General features: G+C 39.4%; 1 protein-coding gene across 12 annotated transcripts in view; it reads right to left on the reverse strand.

The window, feature by feature from the left end:
- Positions 1 to 318: 318 nt before the first annotated feature.
- chl1b (cell adhesion molecule L1-like b) overlaps positions 319 to 22,962 on the reverse strand; it is a 58,494-nt gene continuing 35,850 nt past the window's right edge. For 4 of the 12 annotated variants that reach the window (XM_058087786.2, XM_058087749.2, XM_058087769.2 and 1 more), the window contains 17 exons: positions 22,342 to 22,508; positions 22,096 to 22,261; positions 21,855 to 21,979; positions 21,445 to 21,546; positions 20,992 to 21,189; positions 20,709 to 20,779; positions 19,902 to 20,124; positions 18,836 to 18,871; positions 18,514 to 18,629; positions 18,096 to 18,300; positions 17,847 to 17,969; positions 12,606 to 12,785; positions 11,508 to 11,537; positions 10,031 to 10,093; positions 6,990 to 7,121; positions 5,685 to 5,757; positions 319 to 2,344 (listed from right to left, as the gene is read on the reverse strand). In XM_058087786.2, the coding sequence (XP_057943769.2) occupies positions 2,140 to 2,344; positions 5,685 to 5,757; positions 6,990 to 7,121; positions 10,031 to 10,093; positions 11,508 to 11,537; positions 12,606 to 12,785; positions 17,847 to 17,969; positions 18,096 to 18,300; positions 18,514 to 18,629; positions 18,836 to 18,871; positions 19,902 to 20,124; positions 20,709 to 20,779; positions 20,992 to 21,189; positions 21,445 to 21,546; positions 21,855 to 21,979; positions 22,096 to 22,261; positions 22,342 to 22,508 (2,215 nt within the window). In that variant the 3' untranslated portion in view covers positions 319 to 2,139. Of the gene's footprint in view, positions 2,345 to 5,505; positions 5,587 to 5,684; positions 5,758 to 6,989; positions 7,122 to 10,030; positions 10,094 to 11,507; positions 11,538 to 12,605; positions 12,786 to 17,846; positions 17,970 to 18,095; positions 18,301 to 18,513; positions 18,630 to 18,835; positions 18,872 to 19,901; positions 20,125 to 20,708; positions 20,780 to 20,991; positions 21,190 to 21,444; positions 21,547 to 21,854; positions 21,980 to 22,095; positions 22,262 to 22,341; positions 22,509 to 22,962 lie in introns of all 12 variants that reach the window. The other 8 variants (XM_058087795.2, XM_058087803.2, XM_058087848.2 and 5 more) reach the window with 6 other exon arrangements.

Genomic DNA, 22,962 nt, shown 5'->3' on the forward strand with positions numbered 1-22,962 from the left:
TACAGAAGATCCTAGATACAAAAATAACATTTGCTAAAAGTCACATTGCAATTGTGAACAATTATCTCGTATTTAAAAAAAATACTTTAACCGGTGCTGGTTTCTGTCTAGTATAATTTGCTAGTGCACGCTAAGTGGGTGGAGGAAAGAAAACTTAATCATTCATTGAGTCATCAAAGATACATTTGCAGAAATGTATCTTAAGAAAGGTGACCAAACATCCTATTTTTGTAGGTCCTGTCCAGTAGTTTTTCTTTAGAAAAGTGATGTTGTGGTTTTAATTGTTTTTCATAGGCCAATGTTCAATTTTTGGAACCTATTTTTCCTTTTTTTTTTTTCTAATGAACGTTCTCGCTACCCGCTTTCTGTCTTTGGTCAAGACATGTTGTGTTATGTTGTGACATAACAATTTCTGAAACAATCAGGCAACCGTTTGAGTATCTCATTACCGGGCTAAGTGTCCTGGTTTTTGGTGATCAAACTATGGTCGCCCTGAAAAAGAAAGGAACCTCTATGATGAGTCAACGGGCAGTTAAGTCATTTGAACAATGTAGGAAAAGGCAATTTATTACATCAAAAACCACCAACTAATCATCTGGACATGCAATGGACAAAACAATGTAATGACTGTCATTTTATGTGTGATGTCAAATAACACAACATAAATAGTTATAAACCAGGGCTAGGCAAACTGCGGCCCGCCAAGCGTCTTAATGCGGCCCACCAGGCATTTACAAATTCTTTTTTTTAAACCTTTAACCTGGAAAGTGTAGCCGGCGACATGACTGGCAGTACTATTGTGGCTCGTTTGAGTCACCAAAATGCTTGGACAAAAAAGCCATCCAACACGTCAACACACAAAAATCACATAACTTACCTAATGCACCATTTGGTCGTATCTAAGTGCAATACCCATGCCAAAAAACGACCACAAGGCATGACGGGTAGCCCATGGTTCTCTTTCTCCCAACATTTTGCTTGATTGCAAATATGTTGCGATCCACCCAGCATGCTTTGCAGGCATTTGAAACAGCTTTAAGGTACGTGTTATGTTTAGCGTTTAGTAGTTGATTTATGTGATGCGTTAACTTGCTGTGGATGTGTCATGTTTTCATTTTGTTGCACCGTGAGCACCAATATATAGATGTCCCCACCCGGCCACATCTTTGTTGCCTGTGAGTCCAAAAGTTTGCCCACCCCTGGTATGAACAGTAGCTACAGTAAGTGGTCACACATGGTGAATTTATGGAAGCCATTTGCACAAAAATACCTCAGTGAGGAGTGAACCGGCAGATAAGTCATTAAAACAACTTCGGGAAAGGCAATTAATACATTAAAAACCACAAAGTCATTGTCTGCACATGCAATGGCAAAGTTTGAACCAACCAATGCAACAGCTGTGTTTGTCAGATAGCATAATAGAAGTAGGTATAAATGGCAGCAACGTGTTTAAGCTTTACCAGGATGACACGTGGTGAATGATGAAAACAAGTTGCCTAGAAAACAAAGGGAATTCTGACAGCAATGCCTTTGTTATACATCCATCATTTGACATTGTATAGGAATGTAAACTGGGCTGTTTTATAACAAGCAAAGCAAAGGTACCACTTGTTATGCCGAGAGTGACATAACGAACATTTTACTTGCAGCACAGAATAAAAAATATGATATGTCAGGTAAATATCGCTGGAAAAATAAGTTAATAAGTAACCTTTACAGACACGGTACATCATATTTTAGCAATATGTCCTGAATACCAAAAGTAAGTGACTGATCCTTTCAAACAACAAAACAAAAAACAGCCAGCATGTCGCCTTGGGGAGGACAATTCAAAGAATAACAATCACTAAAAAAAGCCCTCTACATTTTATTGAAGTAATGATAAAAAAAAGAAGACAGTGTTCACATACAGAATAATATACACTATATTTATGTACAGTATACATACGTATTAGGTAACCAAACAAACAAGGGCTTTATAAAATGGCAGCGGCAGTGTACTGTTGGCAATGACGCATTGCATTTGACACAAAACTTGTGCTCAGCATTGCTAACGTCTGTGTCCACTTCCATTTGTCCCTCTGAGCAGGTTTAATGAAACCGGTGTGCACAGCGGAAGATGGATGGAAGTTGTGTTGCTCACGCTGGGATCTGAGCGTTGGCCTTGATCTCTGATGACACCCTCTTCTCCTTTCGGCCCGCATACTCGCCTATAAAGGATCCATCCTCGTTGAAGTGAGCATCTTCCTCGGCGTAGTCCACCAGGCTGTCCCCGCTGTCACCCGCTTTGATCTCTCTGCTCAAAGAGCGCTGGCTGCCTTTCAGCGGCTTCTCATCGTTGTCGCTGTAGGAGAGGAAACAGCCAAAGTGACCGTGATTAGCTTGAACATTTATGCAAAATATGGGCATCGGTGCATTGGTCCAAAGTGTCAAATGATGGAGGTCTTAAATTGTGAGTACCGGGAACCAAGAACGAGGGACGAATGTGAAAAAGTCGATGTTTCCAGCTGGATTACAGCAGCGGAACCTCGGTTTGCGTATTTGAATGAATTTCATCACAAATCGTCCTAGGTAGCTTGCTACTACATGGAAACTGGAGTTGTATGATGTCATCATCAGTTGACAGTACTTCTTTGCTCACTAACACATTTTTATAGTTTTATAATGATAGTTTTATCAAAATTGTATGTAAACACATAAATAATGACTGACAGGGATTCATGTTAAGACGAGATGTGTCAGCAAAATCAACACTTTTTTTCCATGAATGAATGAAAGCGATAAATGAACATTTAAGGTTACTTTTACCTTCATTAGAGACGTGATTCAGGACATGACTGAAAACAGGGAGTTTGGTAGTGGTTGAGCTCGCTGCCATATGGTGTCTTTGGGAAAAGTCATGTCTTCAGTCTTCACGCCTCTAATGAAGGTAAAAGTAACCTTAAATGTTCATTTATCACTTTCATTCCCCATTTATATGCATTTAGAATTGTTGTATGTATGTACAAACCATAACTGTAAAATTTACTTTGTGTCAACATTTCTGAGAGTCAATCGTTGATGACACCAAAGACGGGCAGTATCGTTAACGGGCAGTCAACGCTATGTCCGTTTCCGTTAGCTAGCTAATAGGATGCTAACGAGGAAGGGTAGTAAAAAAAACATGAAGAACACAGTTGGACTGACAGAGTACCGGAGTACTAGAGAATGCATGCAAACGTTGCAAAATTTGTGGTATAAAATTTCAGCGCTAGCCAAAAAACACGCTAACCGAGGTGTCATTATACATAAGTAGTACTTTTTCAGAGTAAAAAAGTAAATGTTTGACAGCAAGATTGAATATAAGAACGTAGAACACAAAAGCATAGGTACAAAAATACATATCAATATGCATTGTAGTTTCTAAATGTATTTTTGCTAATCTAAGTCTAAAAGCGTTAAAAAACTGTTTTACTTCATTTCAGAATATGATTAATAACAATAGCTGATGCCCAAACAGAAGAATGATGGTATCCGAATGTGCTCTTACAGTGAAAGTGAACATGCTGTCACACTGAGCCACATTGTGCTTCATACCATTTGCTGTTGCTGTGCCGCATAGATCCTGTTGATTGGGGAATTATACTACTACCCATGCGGTGGTGGTTAGGTTAGACCACTACAGGATTAATGAAACATGCACAGATAATACTGCCCTAAGGAAGATCTACTTTCAAAGAGTGATTGCTTTCAGTTTCCTGCTGTGTGCTGGGCAGTCTATGCCCGGCACCGCAAGAACAGGAATGACAGCCTCTGAATAAAGCAAGAGATTCTGTTAGGATGCAATGTGTATGAAAATTCTCACACCACGCTGTCGGCACTTTGTGACCAAAGGAAATTTTTATAGTGTGGGGAAGTGTTGGCAAAACGACTCTATGGGAGTGGGACTTCTAGTACAACAGCCCCATTTCCATCAAGTAGTACACTTTTGCTTCAGCTTTATCGCTGATTTGCTGTGCTTTTTCCGAGTTGTAAAGTTCTCCAAATGGAAAGGGAAGAATAAAACTATTTTGTTTTAGCACTGTCTATTATCTTGCAACTTATGGCAGTAATAAAAATGCAAACACTACAGGCCTGAAGTCCTACAAAAAAGAGAATAAATTCATAATTATGAGGGTAGCTTGATATAAAGTCATAAAATGACTGGAATTACTTGTTCTTGTAAAATACAAGCAATAAAAGTACAGAGCCACCTTTTCACAGAAGTTTCATCAACAATTATAATAGTGCATGTTTTTACAAATTAGCGCCAGATTAAGTATGAGCATTTGCAAAGTGGTGGCCCAAATTTTCCAACTCAAACTCAAATACATCTTATATTTTAAGGAGCTGTTTTAACACAGCTGAGCTGCATTCTCCACTCGTACTTTCTCTCCCACTCAAAGTTGACAAAGTTGTCCGGAAACATTGAATGCACCTCGCGGCAACATAGCTAGCGAATAGCGTGGACAAGAACACAAAGTGCATTCACAGACATTGCGCCAAACATAATTACATAATTATGGTATTTTATGTGTTTTTCCCCCGCCAAAGACAACTGAAAATGGCCCAGTGACTGACTTTGTGCGTCCCCACCCCATCCATTATATACATTTCTATGGTATACATTTATACCAGTGGTATAAATTAGGGATGGTCTAATCAGAGTGTTATGCTTCCAATCCCAATCATCCTTTTGTGAGATCGGCATTATAGGCAGTTGACCAATGACCTGGTTGCTTTTTCAATCTCCCAAGTGGACAAAATGCAAATGGAATCGACTGAATGTGTTTTTATGTGGAGAGAATTTTTTTTTGGGGGGGGGGGGGGGGGGACACTGGCATGATAAAAATGTTTGCTTTCCAGCGCATATGAGCAGTGAAAAGAGCAAAGCAACTATGTGCAAAAGTTATGGCAACTGGCCAAGCACCCAACTTTGGGTGCTGTGCACTTTATTTTTGGTAAGAGGCTCTGCAGTGTAAGCAGTTGTGCAAGTTTTGTTGATGTTTGAAATGCAAAGGTTGGAACATTGAAGGTGTATCCTGTCAGTGATTATATTGGCCAAAATCGGAATTGGCAAGTCGGGCATACATGTTTGACACAGATATCAATCCACACTGTGAACACAAGCAAGACAGATTAACATTGGAAAGCACAGTGTAGAAGGCTGAAGCTGTACCGGTTGATGGAAACTTGGCTTACAGTCTGAGGAACATTTTGGCATTCACCGTCTTTTTGGTCTGTCATCATGATTTCAGAATAAGTCTGAAAAGTTGAAGTCGTACTATTAAAAAAAAAAAGTCCTCTCAAAGAAAGACTTTCAGGGGACATAAAACAGTATGTTAGTTCTTTCCAAAAAGTTCCAGTTCCTAGCGCTGATTGGTCAGAAACTGCCCTGTGTCGAACAACAAATGAGAACTAGATGCTACCACTGCAACAACACTGATGTGCACACAGCTCACGATGATATTGCTGTTTATCACGTACATTCCAATTCCCCAGCACCATCAAATTTCTTCCACAGAAGAAGTACGGGGCTCCGTGTCAGCCTCACGCATGTTACATTGTCTTTGCAGCGAGAGGGGAGAAATAAAGAGCAGAACTAAGGCAGGAGGAAAGACTTTTAAGAGTGACATGTAAAGTATTGCACCGAGGGTGTCACTTACCTGTATTCGCAAAAAGTGTCGTCATTCATACCCTGGGACTCCACGTCTGGATGAAGGTCTTCCTTTTCTTTTACTGCTCGCAAAATGAGGAGAAAATGTTAAGACAGATTCTCAGGAGAGCATAAAATGAAAATCACTGTCTCCCATCACGGTTCTGTTTTGTAAGGTGGCCTCAAACATAACATTGTCTTCTCAGATAGTGGGTGTGAGAGGTTTCATTTCAATGCAGACCTACCAACATGTACAAATTTAGAGTACTCAACATGCAATTTGACTCTTGAGTAGGCGTGTTTGTGTTTTGTTGCATTTTTCTGGTTTCAGTACTGGTTTTGGTTACAGTACAGATAAATTACTAAATATAATCGCTACGAGGTACATTATTGAAAAAAAAAACCTTAAACTGTATTATGGAAAGCAGGAAGTGAACAAATGTAACAGTTACTGATTGTAAAAGTACCAGATGGAGGGGTAGGAATTAATAAACTTTGCTTCTTCCTACTCCTTTTGGACATGTGGAACTGTGAACTGATTATGTGATGCATTCAATTGTAATCTGATGCATGTTCAAATGAAATAAAACTATTACCATAATCAGTTTTATTATGGTGTGCGGGGGCATGACAGAAAATAATAATTGAGACGCACTGGGTTAAAAGAACCTGGATTTGATGTAAAAGTCTGTCCCTTCTCTATAATTTAGCCGTAACATGTGCTCCATACTGTACACAGGGGATGGGTATTTTTATACCAGCAATACCCATTTCAGACAACAATAACGAGAACTTAATGAGAGAACAAAGAACTGAGCTGTGTCTCTCTTTTATTTTCATGACGAGTGAAGTGATTGCTGCCCAGACAACAACCTGATGGCCATTAGCTGTGAATAATAAAGGCAATTACGGGCTCTCGGGATCCCAATAGAGAAGGGGAGAAAAAAAAAAACCCTGAGATAACCACAAAGCTTATGTCATCATTAACTGCACAAGAGCAGCACATCCTGCATTTGCATCTTGTCTCCGTGTAGGTTTTACTTTGCTTGGAATGCTGCTGGAAGATCTGCGTGTAAATAATACAACATTCAAATGCATGGCAGAGAAAAAGTAATTTCCGATCACTACACAAACATATTTGTTATGATATCATGTATAAATTTACAATGAAATTGTTTTGTGGGGAAATGCTTGTTTTGGGTAATAGCTTCTGGGATGATTGATTGCTTTCAAAGTAACATATATAAAATGGAAGCCCTATCAGTATAGAAATAGCGTGTGTGTGTGTGTGTGTGTGTGTGTGTGTGTTACCTACCTGAATACTTCCCGCCTTTATTTCTGTTGACAAAACAGGCAATCAACACAATGAGTGTGAGCAGAGCGATGGCACACAACAAGCCAATAAACCAGCCCTGGTTAGATATTCCTCCATGGATGCTTGCAAGACCTGAGAATGAGAATACTCAGTGACTTTGACACATCTTAACCTTTTCATCAGACCGCTTGATTGACTGTTTACACCGATGACGCCGACCTGATGCAGAAGCAGCAGGCTGCTGATGATCCGGTATTAATATTAAACAGCTAATTCGCCTGTCTAATTAATCAAGCATGGAACGCTGTGCAAATGTAAATGCGTGGGCCATGCGGCCAACTTAAATCCAAGAGACAATCGGGAGGACCACGCTCTGCAACTTGAATCACCGCTCGAGGATGCAGTCAGTTGAAAAAAAGGGGGCTCATTTAGTACTGCTTTTCTGTTGAAGTATTTGGATACTACATTTTTTGGCAGTGTTGGGGATGCATGAGTCGACTTTCTTCGGATTATTATCCTCAAGTAAACATGACATTGGTGTTAGTTTTTTAGGCAATAGGAAGAACATATAAGATGTGTCCAGTTATGCTTCATGCATGACAACATTAAAGACTATTTCCAGGCAGCAAAGCTGTGGAATACAGAAGGTATTGAAGGATCATCCTAATATTTTAACAGTTTCATATTGCACTGGTCCACAAAAATATGCTTCCACAACAAAAGTAGTTACATTTGTCTTGGTTTAGGTCACTAATAAAGAAAAAGTAAGTCAGGAGTGCAGATCGGCTAGTTTTATTAACCCTCAGTTAATGAAAGAAAATCCCACAATTCTCACTGAAATCACTTGAAACTTACAAAAGTAATAATAAATAAAAATGTATTGAAAATTAAATAAAATAAATATTATAAATAAATATAAAATGAAAATTTAATAAATATAATATATTATTTTTTTAATAAATAATTTAAATAACTTTAATAATTTAATTTTCAATTTTTTTTATTTATTGTTACTTTTGTAAGTTTCAAGTGATTTCAGTGAGAATTGTGGGATTTTCTTTCTTTAACTGAGGGGTAGCAACAATTTTGTGTGTATCTGAAAGCCTGTCTGTACATTCATTTTAATATTTCTAACATTTTGACATACATTTTTTGGTTTTTGCTTGCAAGATGCATGTAAAGACATTTCATGAACGGGTGCAAATTGACTTTTGCATCCGAGTTTCTTGGAACTACGAGGCAGATTACGGTAAGCAGCTGGTGGCAAACCTCCTGAGGTCCCACAAAGCCCTTGGCTGCAATATGTCACCGAAGATACACTCTTGCATTCTCATCTAGATTTATTTCCTTTCAACTGTGGGGACGGAAGTGATGAGCACGGGGAACGATTCCACCGGGACATTGCAGCTTTGGATAAAAGATATCAGGGGAAGCGGAATACATCTATGCTTGCTGATTACGGTTGGAATGTGGTCAGGGATGACCCTGCTGCTGAGTATAAGAGACAGAAGGTGTTGTTCAGACTCTGAATAAAGGGAACTTTGTTGTTTTAAGTGATACTTTTGTCACGCCCTGTGTTGGTTCTATTTAGTTCAGGTGTGTGCTCCTTCCTTTGTTGGTTCATTATCATTTGTTTGGTTTGGCCTGTTGTTGTTTTTCTGCTGCTGTATAGCCAGTTATCATTAAAGAAAATACTTTATGAAAATGTGAGAGGATGTTTTATGATAAAAATACATGCACTGTATTAATACCACAACAACTGTGCCACCTGGAAAATGTATGGAAACTGAGGTAAAGCTCTGCCGTAAAGCAGGCTAACCGGGGCATACGCTAAATGAGGTTTTGCTGTATCTTCATCACATTTAGTTATTAAACTGTATTTGCGTATTATGGTATTTAATTTCACTCACGCTGCAAAGTGACTAATTACATCACAATCGATATTCACTGTCTTTTTAAATGTCTGAATAAGTCTGCTTTTAAATGATGTCATCTAACCCAGACATATCACACAATGTGGCCTTTTGCTAGTCAACGGGGGAGGAACAACATCTAATAATGTAGTGAATGATGTGCATCATTAGTATGCCTTGGCAGCTGCTGTCTGACCAGGTCCACATCAATCCACTTCATTTCCCCCACGGCAAACATGCAAATCTATCGTGCCTTCAGCTCAGGTGCTTTATTTACTCAGGTGATAATTCAGCACACATGGACACCTGTGTCAGCGCTGCCCATCCCAACTAGTGCAAATGACACTCTTTGACTAATGTTGATGGATTAGTCTGTGACTATGGTAATTCTAATCATTGGACCCGCACAACGAGTTTGGCTAAGATCAGACCCTGAGCTAAAAATATCCACAGGCTGTCTCCCGTGTTTTGTCATTGCACTTCTCAGCTTGCCATTAAATGCAGGAGAAAGCAGCTGTTTGGCCAGCAGGGAGTTGACGATGTGGAAGACGCGGCATCAAAGTCAAGGGGATTTCTCGATAAGGAGAGGCCGCAAAATATTCAGATACGGCCACTTTCAACAGCTCCCACTTATCCACTTATCGCAGTGTCCTATAAATATCACCCTTCCCAGTATGTGCTCGCAAGTCCCCAGTGTAGCCCCAGAGGACATTTCTCCTCATTTTCTCGGAGCTCAGATAACTTCTGGTCTTATTGTGTGGTGCTGCTGTTTAGCCAGCTGAAGATAATATGGAAATGTCAGGTGACTGTTGGGTCAATACACTGCCGTGCAGAGTGGGGACCGGGGCTCAACAAATCAATCACTGACAATTAGATGTGTTTGTCCCATTCAAGTGGTGGCACTCTCCAGTTGGACCGTCCGTCTGGAATATAGATCTGGTATCCTTTAATCCCCGTGGCCCGGCAGTGAAATGAAAACTGTATTAGGACCAACTAATCCATTGGCAGTATCAGTTGTATTTACACTTCAAATTACTAACACTACATATACTTAACATTTGCACAATGTTTAAGTTCCTATTCTTTTTCATTTTGATGGTGTTGTGTCTGCATGTACTGAAGTTCTACCTATATCGGATTTGGTCATTGGGGACTTTGGAGTACTTGGAGCTGAGGGAGAAGCTGATTTGCCTGAAAGAAACATAGATCTTAAGGTTATTAATTATGACTAGGGCTTAGAATACTACTTTCTAGTGTTAGAGCACATGCTGCTTTAGCTAGTCTATAGCTTCTAACTAGATTAGTGACTAATGTATATTATTGCAGTTTCTGTTTTGTCCAACTTCAAAATTGGCAAAGACGATCTAAGATTCTAATACCTTCATTAAGTACACAATCCTGAGTAGTCGTAGAGATCTGAGTACAAGTTTTACATGCGTGTACAAGTGGTCCTCGGTTTACGACGTTGCCGTTTTGTGGTTATGCATGCACTGCCTTTAAATATTAATATTATTCAAAAAGAAAAGAAGTGGTTCCATTGATGGAATAACACAAAGTCCTGTTGATACACTGACAGGAAGGATGTCTCTTATGTCTCTTATGCCGGTGAGTATTCTCATTCATCCAAATCATCTTCAGGGCATTCAATTGATCACAACTGGATTGTTCAAGTTATAGTTATCTATTTCATTTTAATCTCCATTATGAGTCCCAAGGCAGTGAGGAGACACTCCTGGTATCTAAAAGCGGAAGTTGTAACAGCAATTGCTTCTCTTTAGCCTTTCTTTGTGGTTCTTTGGACCACATTGGTTACTGACCACACCATTTAAAAGGTTGAATATTGTATAAAAAAAATAAGATCAATATATTTGATTACAATGCCGGACTCGAGGAGATCAAGGAAGAGCCCAGAGTGAGAGTACACAGAGTCCATATAATACTGTATTTTCCTGACTATAAGTCGCTCCAGAGTATAAGTCGCACAAGATCAAAATGCATAATTTGGTAGAAAAAAATGATATGCTAACACTATGGTTATTCAGCTACACAAAATATAAACAGAAAAGGTGTTTCAGTGTTTATGTAACATAACAAACAGCATTAAGTACAGTAAATCTTTTGTTTTCTTCATCGCAGTAAGAGTAGCCTCTGCTACTCTTTTTATTTATGAGTCGCTCTGGAGTATAAGTCGCAGGAACAGCCAACCTATGAAAAAAGTGCAACTTATAGTCCAGAAAATACAGTATATAGTACATATATATGTATATATCAGTCATATGTAGTGGTGAAACATTATTGTGAAGAAACGTTGTCAAAACTTCCTCCTCTAAGTAAAGCCTGCCTCTTACTGTCACAGACATAAATGTAAGGAATTGGCCTTTTTTATATTACTGTTTCATTTAAATATTATATTTGATGATTTATTACTGACTCTTTCATGTGTTCTGTTTATATTGTGATAATATGATTTCGGTATGAGATTTACATGTAACCCGAGGACTACCCGTACAGTCTCTGTGGAAAAAAGTATGACAAGAACTACAAAATATAGAATTCTAAAATTGTATGTGTGCAGATAAACTTTGATGAGCTCTAGTCTACATACTGGGGTCATCAGTGGGAGCCAGAGCGGAAGCTGCAGGGAGTAAAAGAGACAAAGGGGACAAGCAAACGCATTGCTAAGCAGACATTCACACATATTAGACTCTGCGTGATGAAAGGTTGCGCTTGAAGGGATGCGCATTTAGGTAGCACGAAAGCAAGTCGACAACACAAAACAGCACAAGCAGGTAGCGGTAAGAAACGAATGGCATTAATGCTTACTTAATTTGGACACATGTAATGATGGAAATATTAAACATAATAAAGCAGGGAGAGTTATCATCATTTTGGTGATTTAGTGATTTTTCCTTTTTTAACATTCAAACAAACGACCACTGAGAGACAATGAAGTGTCTCTTTGATTTCAGACTTCCCTTCAGTAAATACGCAGCAATCACTTAGCGGATATTTTTAATTTAGTGTGTTTATATTGTGAATATTATGTTGAAAATGATTTTCATTAAGGCAGAATGATGGTACATTGCAAGCACCACCCATTCATTTAGGATGACTGCAGTCTGTTTTCACTGAATCTCAAATAAGTTTCTATTTCATTTCCTCTCTAATCATTCACACTAAAGTCCACGTCCTCACAGATTGACTCGATTTAAGTTGCGCCATGCAATCCTCAACAAATGATATGTCATCACCAAGAAAAAATTACATGCTACGAGCTGGATTATTATGATGACTTACCCAGCAACTTTTTCATGATTACACAATTCGTTATCGGAGCATTCAGTCTCTCCCCGCTCAAAGCAATTTTCTTTCTTTGCTGATTGTCTCATAACTTGCACGGTCCATGCAATCAATAAGCTCTTGCTCTGGCAGTGACAAATGAAAAGCTACACTACATCCATATTAAACTGTTTATCCACCAAAATCGCTTACTAGGACACAAGAGAGGCCTGGTAGCGTTTGCTTGCTGAATACTACTTGGAAAACAAAAATGGCTTTGTTGCTTGTCTCACAACACGCCTGGAGTGAATCAATTCAATGGCATAACTCTAATCTTATTTTGTCTCTTAAGCAAATTAGCACCAACACACACCAGTTCGTCCATGCTTAAACTACCCCCCCCCCCATCTCCTACATGACTTACTTGCTTCAAGGGTGGTGGTGCTCTCCTCGCTGACAATGGGCCCACAGCCCACAGTGGTGCAGGAACGCAGGTAGAACTTGTACTTGCTCAAAGGCTCCAAGCCCCGCAGGGTCCACTTGGTAGTTTCGGGTTTGCTGATATCTATAGTCTGCAGTGGCCCAACCTCCTCTGTGTCGTTAACTGAAAGGTTAAAACCGAAGACGAAATAGTAACATCATTCTTCCAGATACAGTTACTGAAAGGTGCGTTTGTTAAACGGAGATTGAATGAGTTAAACAAAAACAAAATGCCTTTATGCAGCTGCGGGTGTGTTTGTTTGTGCATCTCTTCACAAAATCTCAGATTGTAAAAATAGCACCAAAAGAGGGAGTATAATAATCCAGCAGACTAGATTATTGTTTTCAACATTACATTTCATCAAACGATACGTCTCAAACACTGTCCAATTTGGTCTCCACTCGTCTGACCAATTTTATCATCTGATATTATCATAAAAATGACAAATCTGTTCATGCTGGTAATGGTATTTGTGGCGATAATGACATGGGCATGCAAGTGATGATGTGCTTCACACTTGAAGAAGCTTGCTAGCTCAGTATGTCTGCGGCCTAAAATTATTTCCAAGTTTCGCTTTTGGGTAGTATATATGCAATTTGCAATAAAAGCACTGGTTATGTGATGTTATCTTGCTTTATTATGCCAAATCTAATATGTTTCATTCATTCTGCGGTCATGTGTGACGTACTGAATGTAGTAGTCATAATTTCACTGATTGTAGTAGTCCAGAGTCAGATTTGTATATCTATAATATGCACCGGAATATAAACCACACATGCCCACGTCATAAAATGGCATATTGTGGCGCCCACGAGTCTCTGAGGAGCAGTCACCTCTCAATCATGAGCTATGAAATAACTCACAACAAGCTTGTCAATTCATTGGAAATTTCATGATGTCATTACTCAGTATAATAGTCAAACTCAAGGTGACATCTTATAAAGAACACTAATCTCATCACACAGTAACTTAAAACTCAAAAGGTATTCACTACCTAATATCAATGGCGTTTTAAAAAATGTTTTCCCATGACGCGAGCAAATAATTTAATTGAAGGATCAGCAGCATAGAAAATGGATGGATGGCACTGAAGTGCTGTCTCAGTTCACCAGAAGGAGCCAGATGAGCCCGGAGCTCAGAGCTCAGAGGGAGACTGACGTCATTGCAGCACCCCGATTCATGTGTAGTATATAAAGTCATCTTTGGATATGTCTGCATTTATATACACACACCTTTTTCCACACAGTATTAAGTTGTCGTGTGATGAATTTAGTGTTGTTTGTAAAGTGTTCTTTGAAAGATGACACTGTTGATGAAGATCAGACCTAGGTTAGGTTGTTATCCTGGCATACTGACCTCCTATGATATCTAATGAATTGACAATGTCGTTGTGAGTGTGCTGATAGCTTGTGATTGGCTCCTGCCAAAGAAAGAGCTACTCTTTGCTCACTGACTAGCAAGCTACATAGTATTAAAATAATTAGTTGTAGTTCTGAAGTAAAAGAGATGCCACAAAATTAGAATTTAGCCATAAATTAACTGCACCACGGTATACTACATCCACAAGGTTCAAAGTTGAAGGAAAAAATAGCGGCTAATAGACCGTAATTTATGGTATATATTCTTGACTAATTTTGACAGCTGAACAGACTACTGTGCACTTGATAACTTATACAATGAAATGATACTGACATGTTTTGAAGAGAACACCCTGTTAGCCCGGATAATCAACACAATCTATTCAATTGGAAGTTGTGTTGACTGTAGGCTAACTGCATTTAATCACTTGCTACTATATATTTACACATTGAGACATAAACTTGCATAGCCTCACATTATAAATCAACCTAACACCATGCAAGCCTTTTAGGGAAGAAAGGGCTTGAAGCAAGGTCATACACAGCACACAATATACACAATATTCACGGTACTCAGACATGGAGAATAGAATCGTTTCCACTTTTGTGGAGTTTTTGCCTTTCTTCAAGATTTCTGAGGACGTGTCCATCCCTACCTCTTCATGCAAAGGAGCTACTGAGATACTGCTGACCGCTTCTCTCCCTCCACTTGTCCCATTTTACATGCACCGGGGGTAATTTGATTTTTGGCCAAGCTATCTCTGCCTCCACAAAGTGAGGGTCAACATGTCCCCTTTCAGCTTATTCAGAGGTGGGCCTTTTCCGGTTGACCTATTACATCACATCAAAACAACGTAGCTGCGGGTGGCGGCTAGCACACTGACATCATGCTGAGCAGTGAAATGGATCAGCTTCTCCACTGTATATTTTGTGGATGGTCTTTTGACTCACGGAAACATTTGCATATCTCTTATGTCTTTGAAACTTCAGGGGAACTTTCATTGTTGTCAGAATGGGCACAGTTAATTAACCATAGTTGGACAAATTAGTTTAATCTTAAAGAGAGCCGACACAGAAGTGTTGTGCCATTAATTTTTTTTTTATTTTACAACCATTTTGAGCTATTCCAATGAATATAGGTGGGATATTCCAGAAGATATACAGTATATCTTATATCTAAAAAAGCAACACATTTATTTGTGAGAAAAAAATTATTCTCATTTAATTAAAAATTTTATTTTTGATCCCATATTCATTTGAACAAACCCTAATGCAACCCCGTACATTGGGGCAGTGCCATTGTTCCTTATTTGTCATTGTTAATCAAATGGCATCTTAAGGCCCCCAAAACTAGTTGCATTAATAACAAAATGGCTCCTTAACAGCAAAAGCAATTATTGCGTTACTTTTCTGAAAAACCTTCAAATATGTAAATGGTAATGAACAATGGTGACTGATCGTTGGTTTAGATCAGAATCATTCACATATTATTGGGAATATCAATTCATTGTTGTGAATATGTTAAAAATGCCTTGAAATCATTAACAGCCAGTTAATAGGAGCAATTCTCCACTGTCACAAGGAAAGATATCTTCCACATCTGCTGTTTGCACGCTCCACATTGATCAATAAGCCACTGATGATTTGATATGAAGATTAGAAGATTTTATACATAATCCTTTCCATTTCAAAGCACCTCCTAAACTATTAAAGCGCGCTTATATAAAAATGTTACAACCCACCTTTCGGTGAAACTTGTGAGATGTTAAGCCATTAATATGTTGTGTGGGTGGGTGTAGACCTGCAACAGCTGCTTCTCAGCTTGCAATTTCACTTATTTCGCTGATGATACCTTGGCAGCTGGCTGCATTATCCACAATTTGTGGGGAGCTTCAGAGGACTTTCACATAGTCACACTTCAACGAGTCAATCTGATTTATAGTGGGGCTTTGAAAAAAAAAAAACACCTTAAAAGTGGTAACTGATTTATTTAATTAATTACGTAATTAACACATGCACACATGTTCTCCCTGTGTGTGAGTCGTTTTCCTCCCACATTCCAAAAACATGCATGCTAGGCTAATCAGTGATTTTTTATTTTTTTTTGCTGTATGTTAAGTCAGGAATCACTGTCTTAACATACAGCATGTTTAATATATAATGAAGTCCTGTCATTTATGTTTTTGTTGGGTACGTATATTACCGACATAGCTGTAAATGGTGATTAATCACGGTCAATTAATTTGTAAACTTTGATTAAATCTGATAAAAATTAAAAAATCAATTGACAGCCAATGTCCTCTTCCGAAGTAGGCTGTGACATTTGGTCCTTTCCCCAGCTGCCAAATCAAACTTAATTACTGGAGCCAGGAAATGCGGCAATATGATGATGTTGAAAGTTAGTGCTGAGCTTTGCTTTTTTCCTTTTTGTTTGAGGACAGCAGTGTGCTCAGTGATCGAATCCCATTGAGACTGTGAGCCCTAGTGGAGATGTCCCTGGCCGACAGGACAGTCAGTAAAATAGAACCCTAACAAACTGTGACATAGTGGCCTGGCTCAGCACGAGTCGAGGGATGATCATGACATGCAGGCAGTCAAACAGCAACCTGACATGTTTCCTTTACGCACGTGACCCCGCAATGACCTCATTCTTGTTAGCATGGCATATCGATTTCTTTTTCTGTGATGGGATCCTTGGTTAGACCACAAAAGCTTACTAAAATTCTGATTATATGTGGTGTTGTTATGGCAGGGAGGACAAGACAAGAATTTACAGTATGAATACAACACACCAAAAGCTACATACAGCCAACCTTAGTTTTCAAATGGCCCAGTTTTTTGCATTCTTCGGCTTTAGGGAAATTCTCACACAAATTGTGCTTCTGTTTTTGTACACTGTCTTGATTTCCCGTAAAATATATTTAATCGTCCATTTGCTCTGTACTGTATCATTACACAGACTGAAATGACCCACTGCTCGTGCATTTTTTATCAAGTGCGACTGCTAAATGGAGCCGCCATGGAGCCAATGAAAGTTGCAAATGCTGGCAGTTTGAAAAAGAAGGTGATCTACAGAGTATTGCTTCTCTTCGGCCTTTCTTTCTGGTTTGGACCACATTGCTATCGGAGTCAGTGGTCACCCATATTAATCAAAAATAAAAATATATAGCAATATATTTGGTTACAGTGCTGGACTCTATCAGTAATAAGGAAGATTTAGGAAAAAGTACACAGAGTCTACTGTATATAGCGGTTGCCGGACCGCTCTAGAAAGTGAAAGTTAAGTTTGTGTAGAAGTCTGTCAGTCATGCAGTATGTTCTACATTTTGCACATCTCCGATTGCCCTATGTGTGTGTGTGAGAAGCTATTGGACTGAATCTATGGGTGTAATAATAACATCTCACAGGGACAAACACTATTGAATAAAGAACTCATCACAAAGTATGAAGATGGCCTCCCATTTCTTCCTCCGTCTCGGCTCTTCAACACCGGTACAAATTATTATCTTACCATTAGTTAAAAGTTCACTGTCAATTTCATACTTCATTTATGAAAAGAATTGTATCATCTTGTTCATGTAAAGACAATTATCCTCTATAAAATGTAATTTTGATCATACAGTCATTTTGGTGCCCAGAAGTGATCCATTTGAGTTACATTATTTCCTGTGGAAAATATTTCTTCGGCTTTCAAGTGACATTTTGGAACAAATTAATAATGGAAACGGAGGTACTACTGTATTAGAATTTCAAATGCAAATTGTTCCGAAACATAATGTAAGATTATATGTGGCTCACTTACGCGTATGATATGATGACTACATACCTAGCTGATACTCGAGCAGATAGCCAGTCAGAATCCCATTCGGCTCCGTTGGCTGTGCCCACGCCAGAGAGACAGAGTGCTTTTGTGCGTCTGTGACCCTGAAAGCAGGATTTTTCTCAGGCACTGTGTGGACAAAAAAGGTAATACACAGAGTTAGTAGTTGGAGTCTACAACCCAATTTCCTTTGCTATTATTATATCTGATAGTTGTAAATCAATACACTCCATACTTTTTGTCCACAAGTCCTACCTCCCTCCGGGGTTTTGAAGTTGACGGAATGACTGCCAGGGCCGTTGCCACGCCCGTTGAAGGTCATGACAATGAGACTGTACTCTGAGAAAGGTTGTAGTCGGGGTATGGTAGCGTGGCTGTGGTCGCCAGGAATTGTCACCGTGTGTTTGTCTCCGTGGCGTTTATTTGAATCCAGCAGACTTCGCAGACGCCACCAGTTTATCTACACGAGGAAAGATCTGTTCAGCATCACATCAGTAAATTCACAGTTCCTACATATGTGTTGAGGGAGGTGTTGCGTTAAGCCCCATGTGGTGTGCAGGAGAGCACTGAGCTGAGCATATAGGAGGCGGGGAGGGGTGAGAACACCAAATGTTTAGAGGCAGGTCAGGGTCGTTTCTTTTAAACTGTGTCTGGGTTTGTTTTGAGGCATTACCCTGTAGCCTCCCAGATGTCCATGCAACTTGTCTTTGTGTACACGGGTCCAGCTGACCTTGACCGCGGAGCTGTTTATCACCTCCACAGCTACATCATCAGGTGCAGCCGAGGGAACTGCAAAAGCAAAACTATTAGAATCTATAGCACTCTACATGCATGGAAGAGCTCTACAAATAAGAGCTGGGTAAAAATCCTACTCGAAACACTGTCTAAACATACAGAACACATAACTGCGACGATACAGGGTTCTACCAACAGCCACAAGAGTTGTGAAGTAAGTAAGGTAAAGGGCCATTTATCTTCTATCTAAGGATCATGACCTGAGGTGGTCTCCTGGGGACAAGTCCAAAAGAAAGCTAGACACAAGAAACAAAATTGGTTTGTATGCTTTTGAGAAGACATCAGTGCATAACCTTGAAACCCTGAGAGAGAAAAATCTGTTATAGAATATTTCAATAAAACATCAACAACTACCTGGCAACTACTGCATACAAAATGAATTAGTAGAGGTAAAAAAAAATAATTATTCCCACTGCATCATCTCTTTCAACCTTTAATTACTATTAAATGACTCTGTACATAAAAACATAGATAATGTGAACTCTGTGGTAGAGTAAGGACTTGAATTTTGAGAATCTGGAAACCATATGAGTTTGTGTTGAGAGAAAAAAAAACATTTTATGGCTATTAGGGTAGCAAAGAGATCATTCAATTGGAAATATAGGATGTCCATGTTAATTCATGGAAATTATCCACAAATTATAATGACATTATATATAAATACATGCACAAACATTTATATATACAGTAATTAATCATTTATAGCAGTTAATTGATTCCAGACCTGACCTTGATAAGTGAATTACGTGAATTAAGTGAATTACGATAAAATAAACCTTGCCACCACAGATTCCTTATGTTTAAATCCAATATTTTTGTAGTTAGAGAATAGAAAACATTTTTACAACCTTCTTAATGTGGTTTTTAATATTATTAGAGCCCTCTAGACATGAACTAACACCCTACAGTCACCTTTGCACCCATATTACCCAATATCGTAGACATAATAAAGTAAAGAAACCCTTTAAACATGAATAAGACTTGTGTTTAACGTGTGTTAATGGTGGCAACAGTAGCCTGTGTTTTTATTAGGGATTTGTATTTGGCATTATTTTGCAATAAAAGCCTGTCGTTGTGGCGATCAAGTCTGGTACATTACAGAAACATTACTAACACTAAGCGACCGGTTCTGGATACTAGAATATCATCAAATTGGATGTCTTTTTGAATGCCTTGTATTTGTATTTTGGTTCATTTAGCCATTGGCAGTGCTTTGACAACCTAATTACTATAGCTTTCAGCCAAATTAAAACAGTAAATACTTACAATCCTCGCCAGAGTAGCCAGTCACAATTTTTGGCTCTGGGCCCCATCCCTGGTTGTTCCTCGCTTGGATCTTGATTTCATACGGCACAAAGGTGGGCGTATTCTTCACCACAAACGAATGTCTCTTCACTGTGTGCTCTTTCCAGCCCTCCTCCAAGTCCTGCCGTCTGTAACTGACTTTGTACTCAAGACCGGGACCATTGTGTTCGATTGGCAAAAGGGGCTAAAAAAGTACAACAGAGAGGTGGTTGTCAAACGTAACAAAAATGACGCTTGTCTTTCACTACACATTGTTCCATTTAGCCCTATCGAGTACGCTGGAACACTTCTTGTATTTTATCTTGCCATCTTTTCAAACAATGGGCTGGCTGTCCTGCTCTAATAAGGCTTTTCGGTAATATATGTCCTTGCTAAAACATCACAGATCAAACTATTCTTTTCTCAAAAGACAGCCTGGAAGAAATCGAATGAAATATGATAATCCACAAAAGCAACTCATTAGCAGAGGGCGAGCTCATCAATCCAGGACTCAGAGGCCACCTTTCTATGATACTGGAATTAGACAATAAGCTAAGAAAAGATTTATCTCAGTGCTGTAAAACTGAATAATGTTAAATACGTGTTCCTTCACATGGTTCGGTCTTTAATGAAATTGTCATTCAAATTAAGATGTACGCCAGTTCATGGAAATTCATTTATATTCCCTAAAAATAAACTTAAAAGTTAAGAGAGTAGATGTGAATACCACCGCATAAAGTTGGTTCCTGCTATTGCTGCATAGTAATAACAAAAGCTTCCATTTCTTACCTGCCAGTTGATATCCATTTCATGCGGCAAATGACCTTCGATTTTGATATTTTCCGGGTTCTTGTCAGGGGCTGTGGAAAAGAGCGAGTATAGATTTTGTCAGAATTGTTAGTGAAAGGATTCTCTAGTAGAAAAGAACAGAGCACCAAAGAAAAAAATCTCAACATGAGTGGAATTAATTAGATCACAGCTCAGAGTTTTTAAAGTTCACAGAAGCACAAAGTTATTTGCCAACATTGGTCCTTATCCTAAAGTATAATAAACAACACATGTGGTGTTATACCTGCCGGAGGGGTTTTGTATCGCTCCGTGGGCTCACTGGGAGCTCCCCTCCCAACACTGTTAACACCAACCACACGGAAGCGGTAGTTGACATGGCCGTGGAGTTTGAGGATGGCCGAAACGTGATTTCCGGGAACTCTGAGCAGCTCCTTCCAATTTCCGGGCTCCCACTGGTTCTCCTCGTACTGAATAATAAACTCTGTTGAAAGGTGGACAGACAATCAGCCGCTCACAGCTATGCTTCTTGCCAAAGAATTGCTTATCTAGCCACCAGCTGTGCAGAACGCTTCTCACATTCTGCTTTGGGCTTGTATATTCCACACAGACACCGATCATAATTCATGCTTGGATGGATCAATAATTAATACATATTGTCTAACACCATGATAAACATGGCACTCACACGGAATTATAATTAAACTTGTACATGTCACACAGACAAAGTCTTAGGTACCTGTGATGGAGCTGTTGTGATGGTCCCCTGGAGTCCATTTCAGTTTCACACTTTTGGTCTTGTGTTCAGACAGTACCAAATGCTCAGGTGCATCAGGGACATCTGAAAACCATCACAGCAAAATAGGTTTGGAAAAACCACAGATGCATCAATCTCAGAAGAAAAAAAGGCCACAAGAGCACATTTTCAATCAAATCATCCCCACATCCAGGGATGTGGAACAGCTTGCATCGCTGAGTAGGCTTAGGCGTGGCGATGTCCACACTGTTTGTTGTTCAGGATTATTGTACAGCACAGCAATGCGCTATTAAACTTACTGTATGGTCTGATTTGGACTGCTGACATATTGATCGGTTCTTGTTCAGGGGTTTCTGGACTGGATCGCAAATATTATTTTTATGTTAGCTCACCTAACACCATGAGCAACACAGAGGCCGTGTCCTGGTCCACTGGAGTTCTTGCCACACAAGTGTACACACCCTGGTCCCAGTGGCTTACATTGATGATTTGAAGGATACCATCCTCCACAAAGTATCTGTTGACAGGAAGATAGAGACACAGTATTGATTGACAAAGCTAAGCAGTAAAATGACTTTCCAACTGGGAATAGGTCTGTAATGCAGTAAAAAAAAAAAAAATCCAGTACCCTACCTTGAATTGTCAGTATAGTTGAAGCTGATGTCCATATTGTCTTTTTCCCATAGGAGCTCAAAGTCGTTGCTGAAGGACTTGTCGTATTCTGCCAGGCATGAGAGCTGGGCTGTAGTGCCTATTAAGATCCGCTGGTCTTCCGGGGCCACTCTTATTCTGGTGGGATCTTCAACATGCAGGACACTAGTTAGTCTCTTTCCAAGGACTCGCCGCCACTTCGGGCACTTAGCAGGCACGATATTCTACCTTTAACGTAGAGTGTGGCTTCAATGGCCGATGACCCTTCTGTGTTTTTGGCATAGCATGTATACTGTCCTGTGTCTTCTTTTTCAGTGGCGTAAATCTCCAATGAGCCATTTTCGTGGATGGTGACCCTTGGCCCAACCACAGATTCCGATGACTCGTCTTTACTCCTGTCAAACATAGAACGAGCGAAAAATAATCATAACCGGCGTTTCCTCTCCAATTATACAGGGAGCAATGAGGTTAGTGTTTTTATGAGTAACACTTTACAGTAAGGTACATGCAATTACAGTACTTAATGAGGAACAAACCTACCTAACCCTAACCCCTACTCATTAGTTCCTCAGTAATGACTCTATTTCTATAAAGTGAGACCTTGCAACATGTTGACCAACAGATACCATCCGCCATCCAATGCACTCAGTAAAGCGCATTCAGATCGTAGGCTAAGCTGCACAATTAAGCCGAGAGACGATATCTGCTGCAGCCTCGTCTTAGCTTTCTGCTCTGTATTTGATCAGGAAATGTGAACATTCAGTGATATTTGCTTGAAAATGATAAACATGATTGGACTCGGACAGAAAATACATTTGCAACACAGTTCAATGGTTCAATAGTGATATT

The sequence above is a fragment of the Doryrhamphus excisus genome, linkage group LG11, assembly GCF_037039965.1.
Source record: "Doryrhamphus excisus strain RoL-2023G ecotype Guam linkage group LG11, RoL_Dexc_Guam_v1.1, whole genome shotgun sequence".
In the NCBI taxonomy this organism is placed as follows: domain Eukaryota; kingdom Metazoa; phylum Chordata; class Actinopteri; order Syngnathiformes; family Syngnathidae; genus Doryrhamphus; species Doryrhamphus excisus.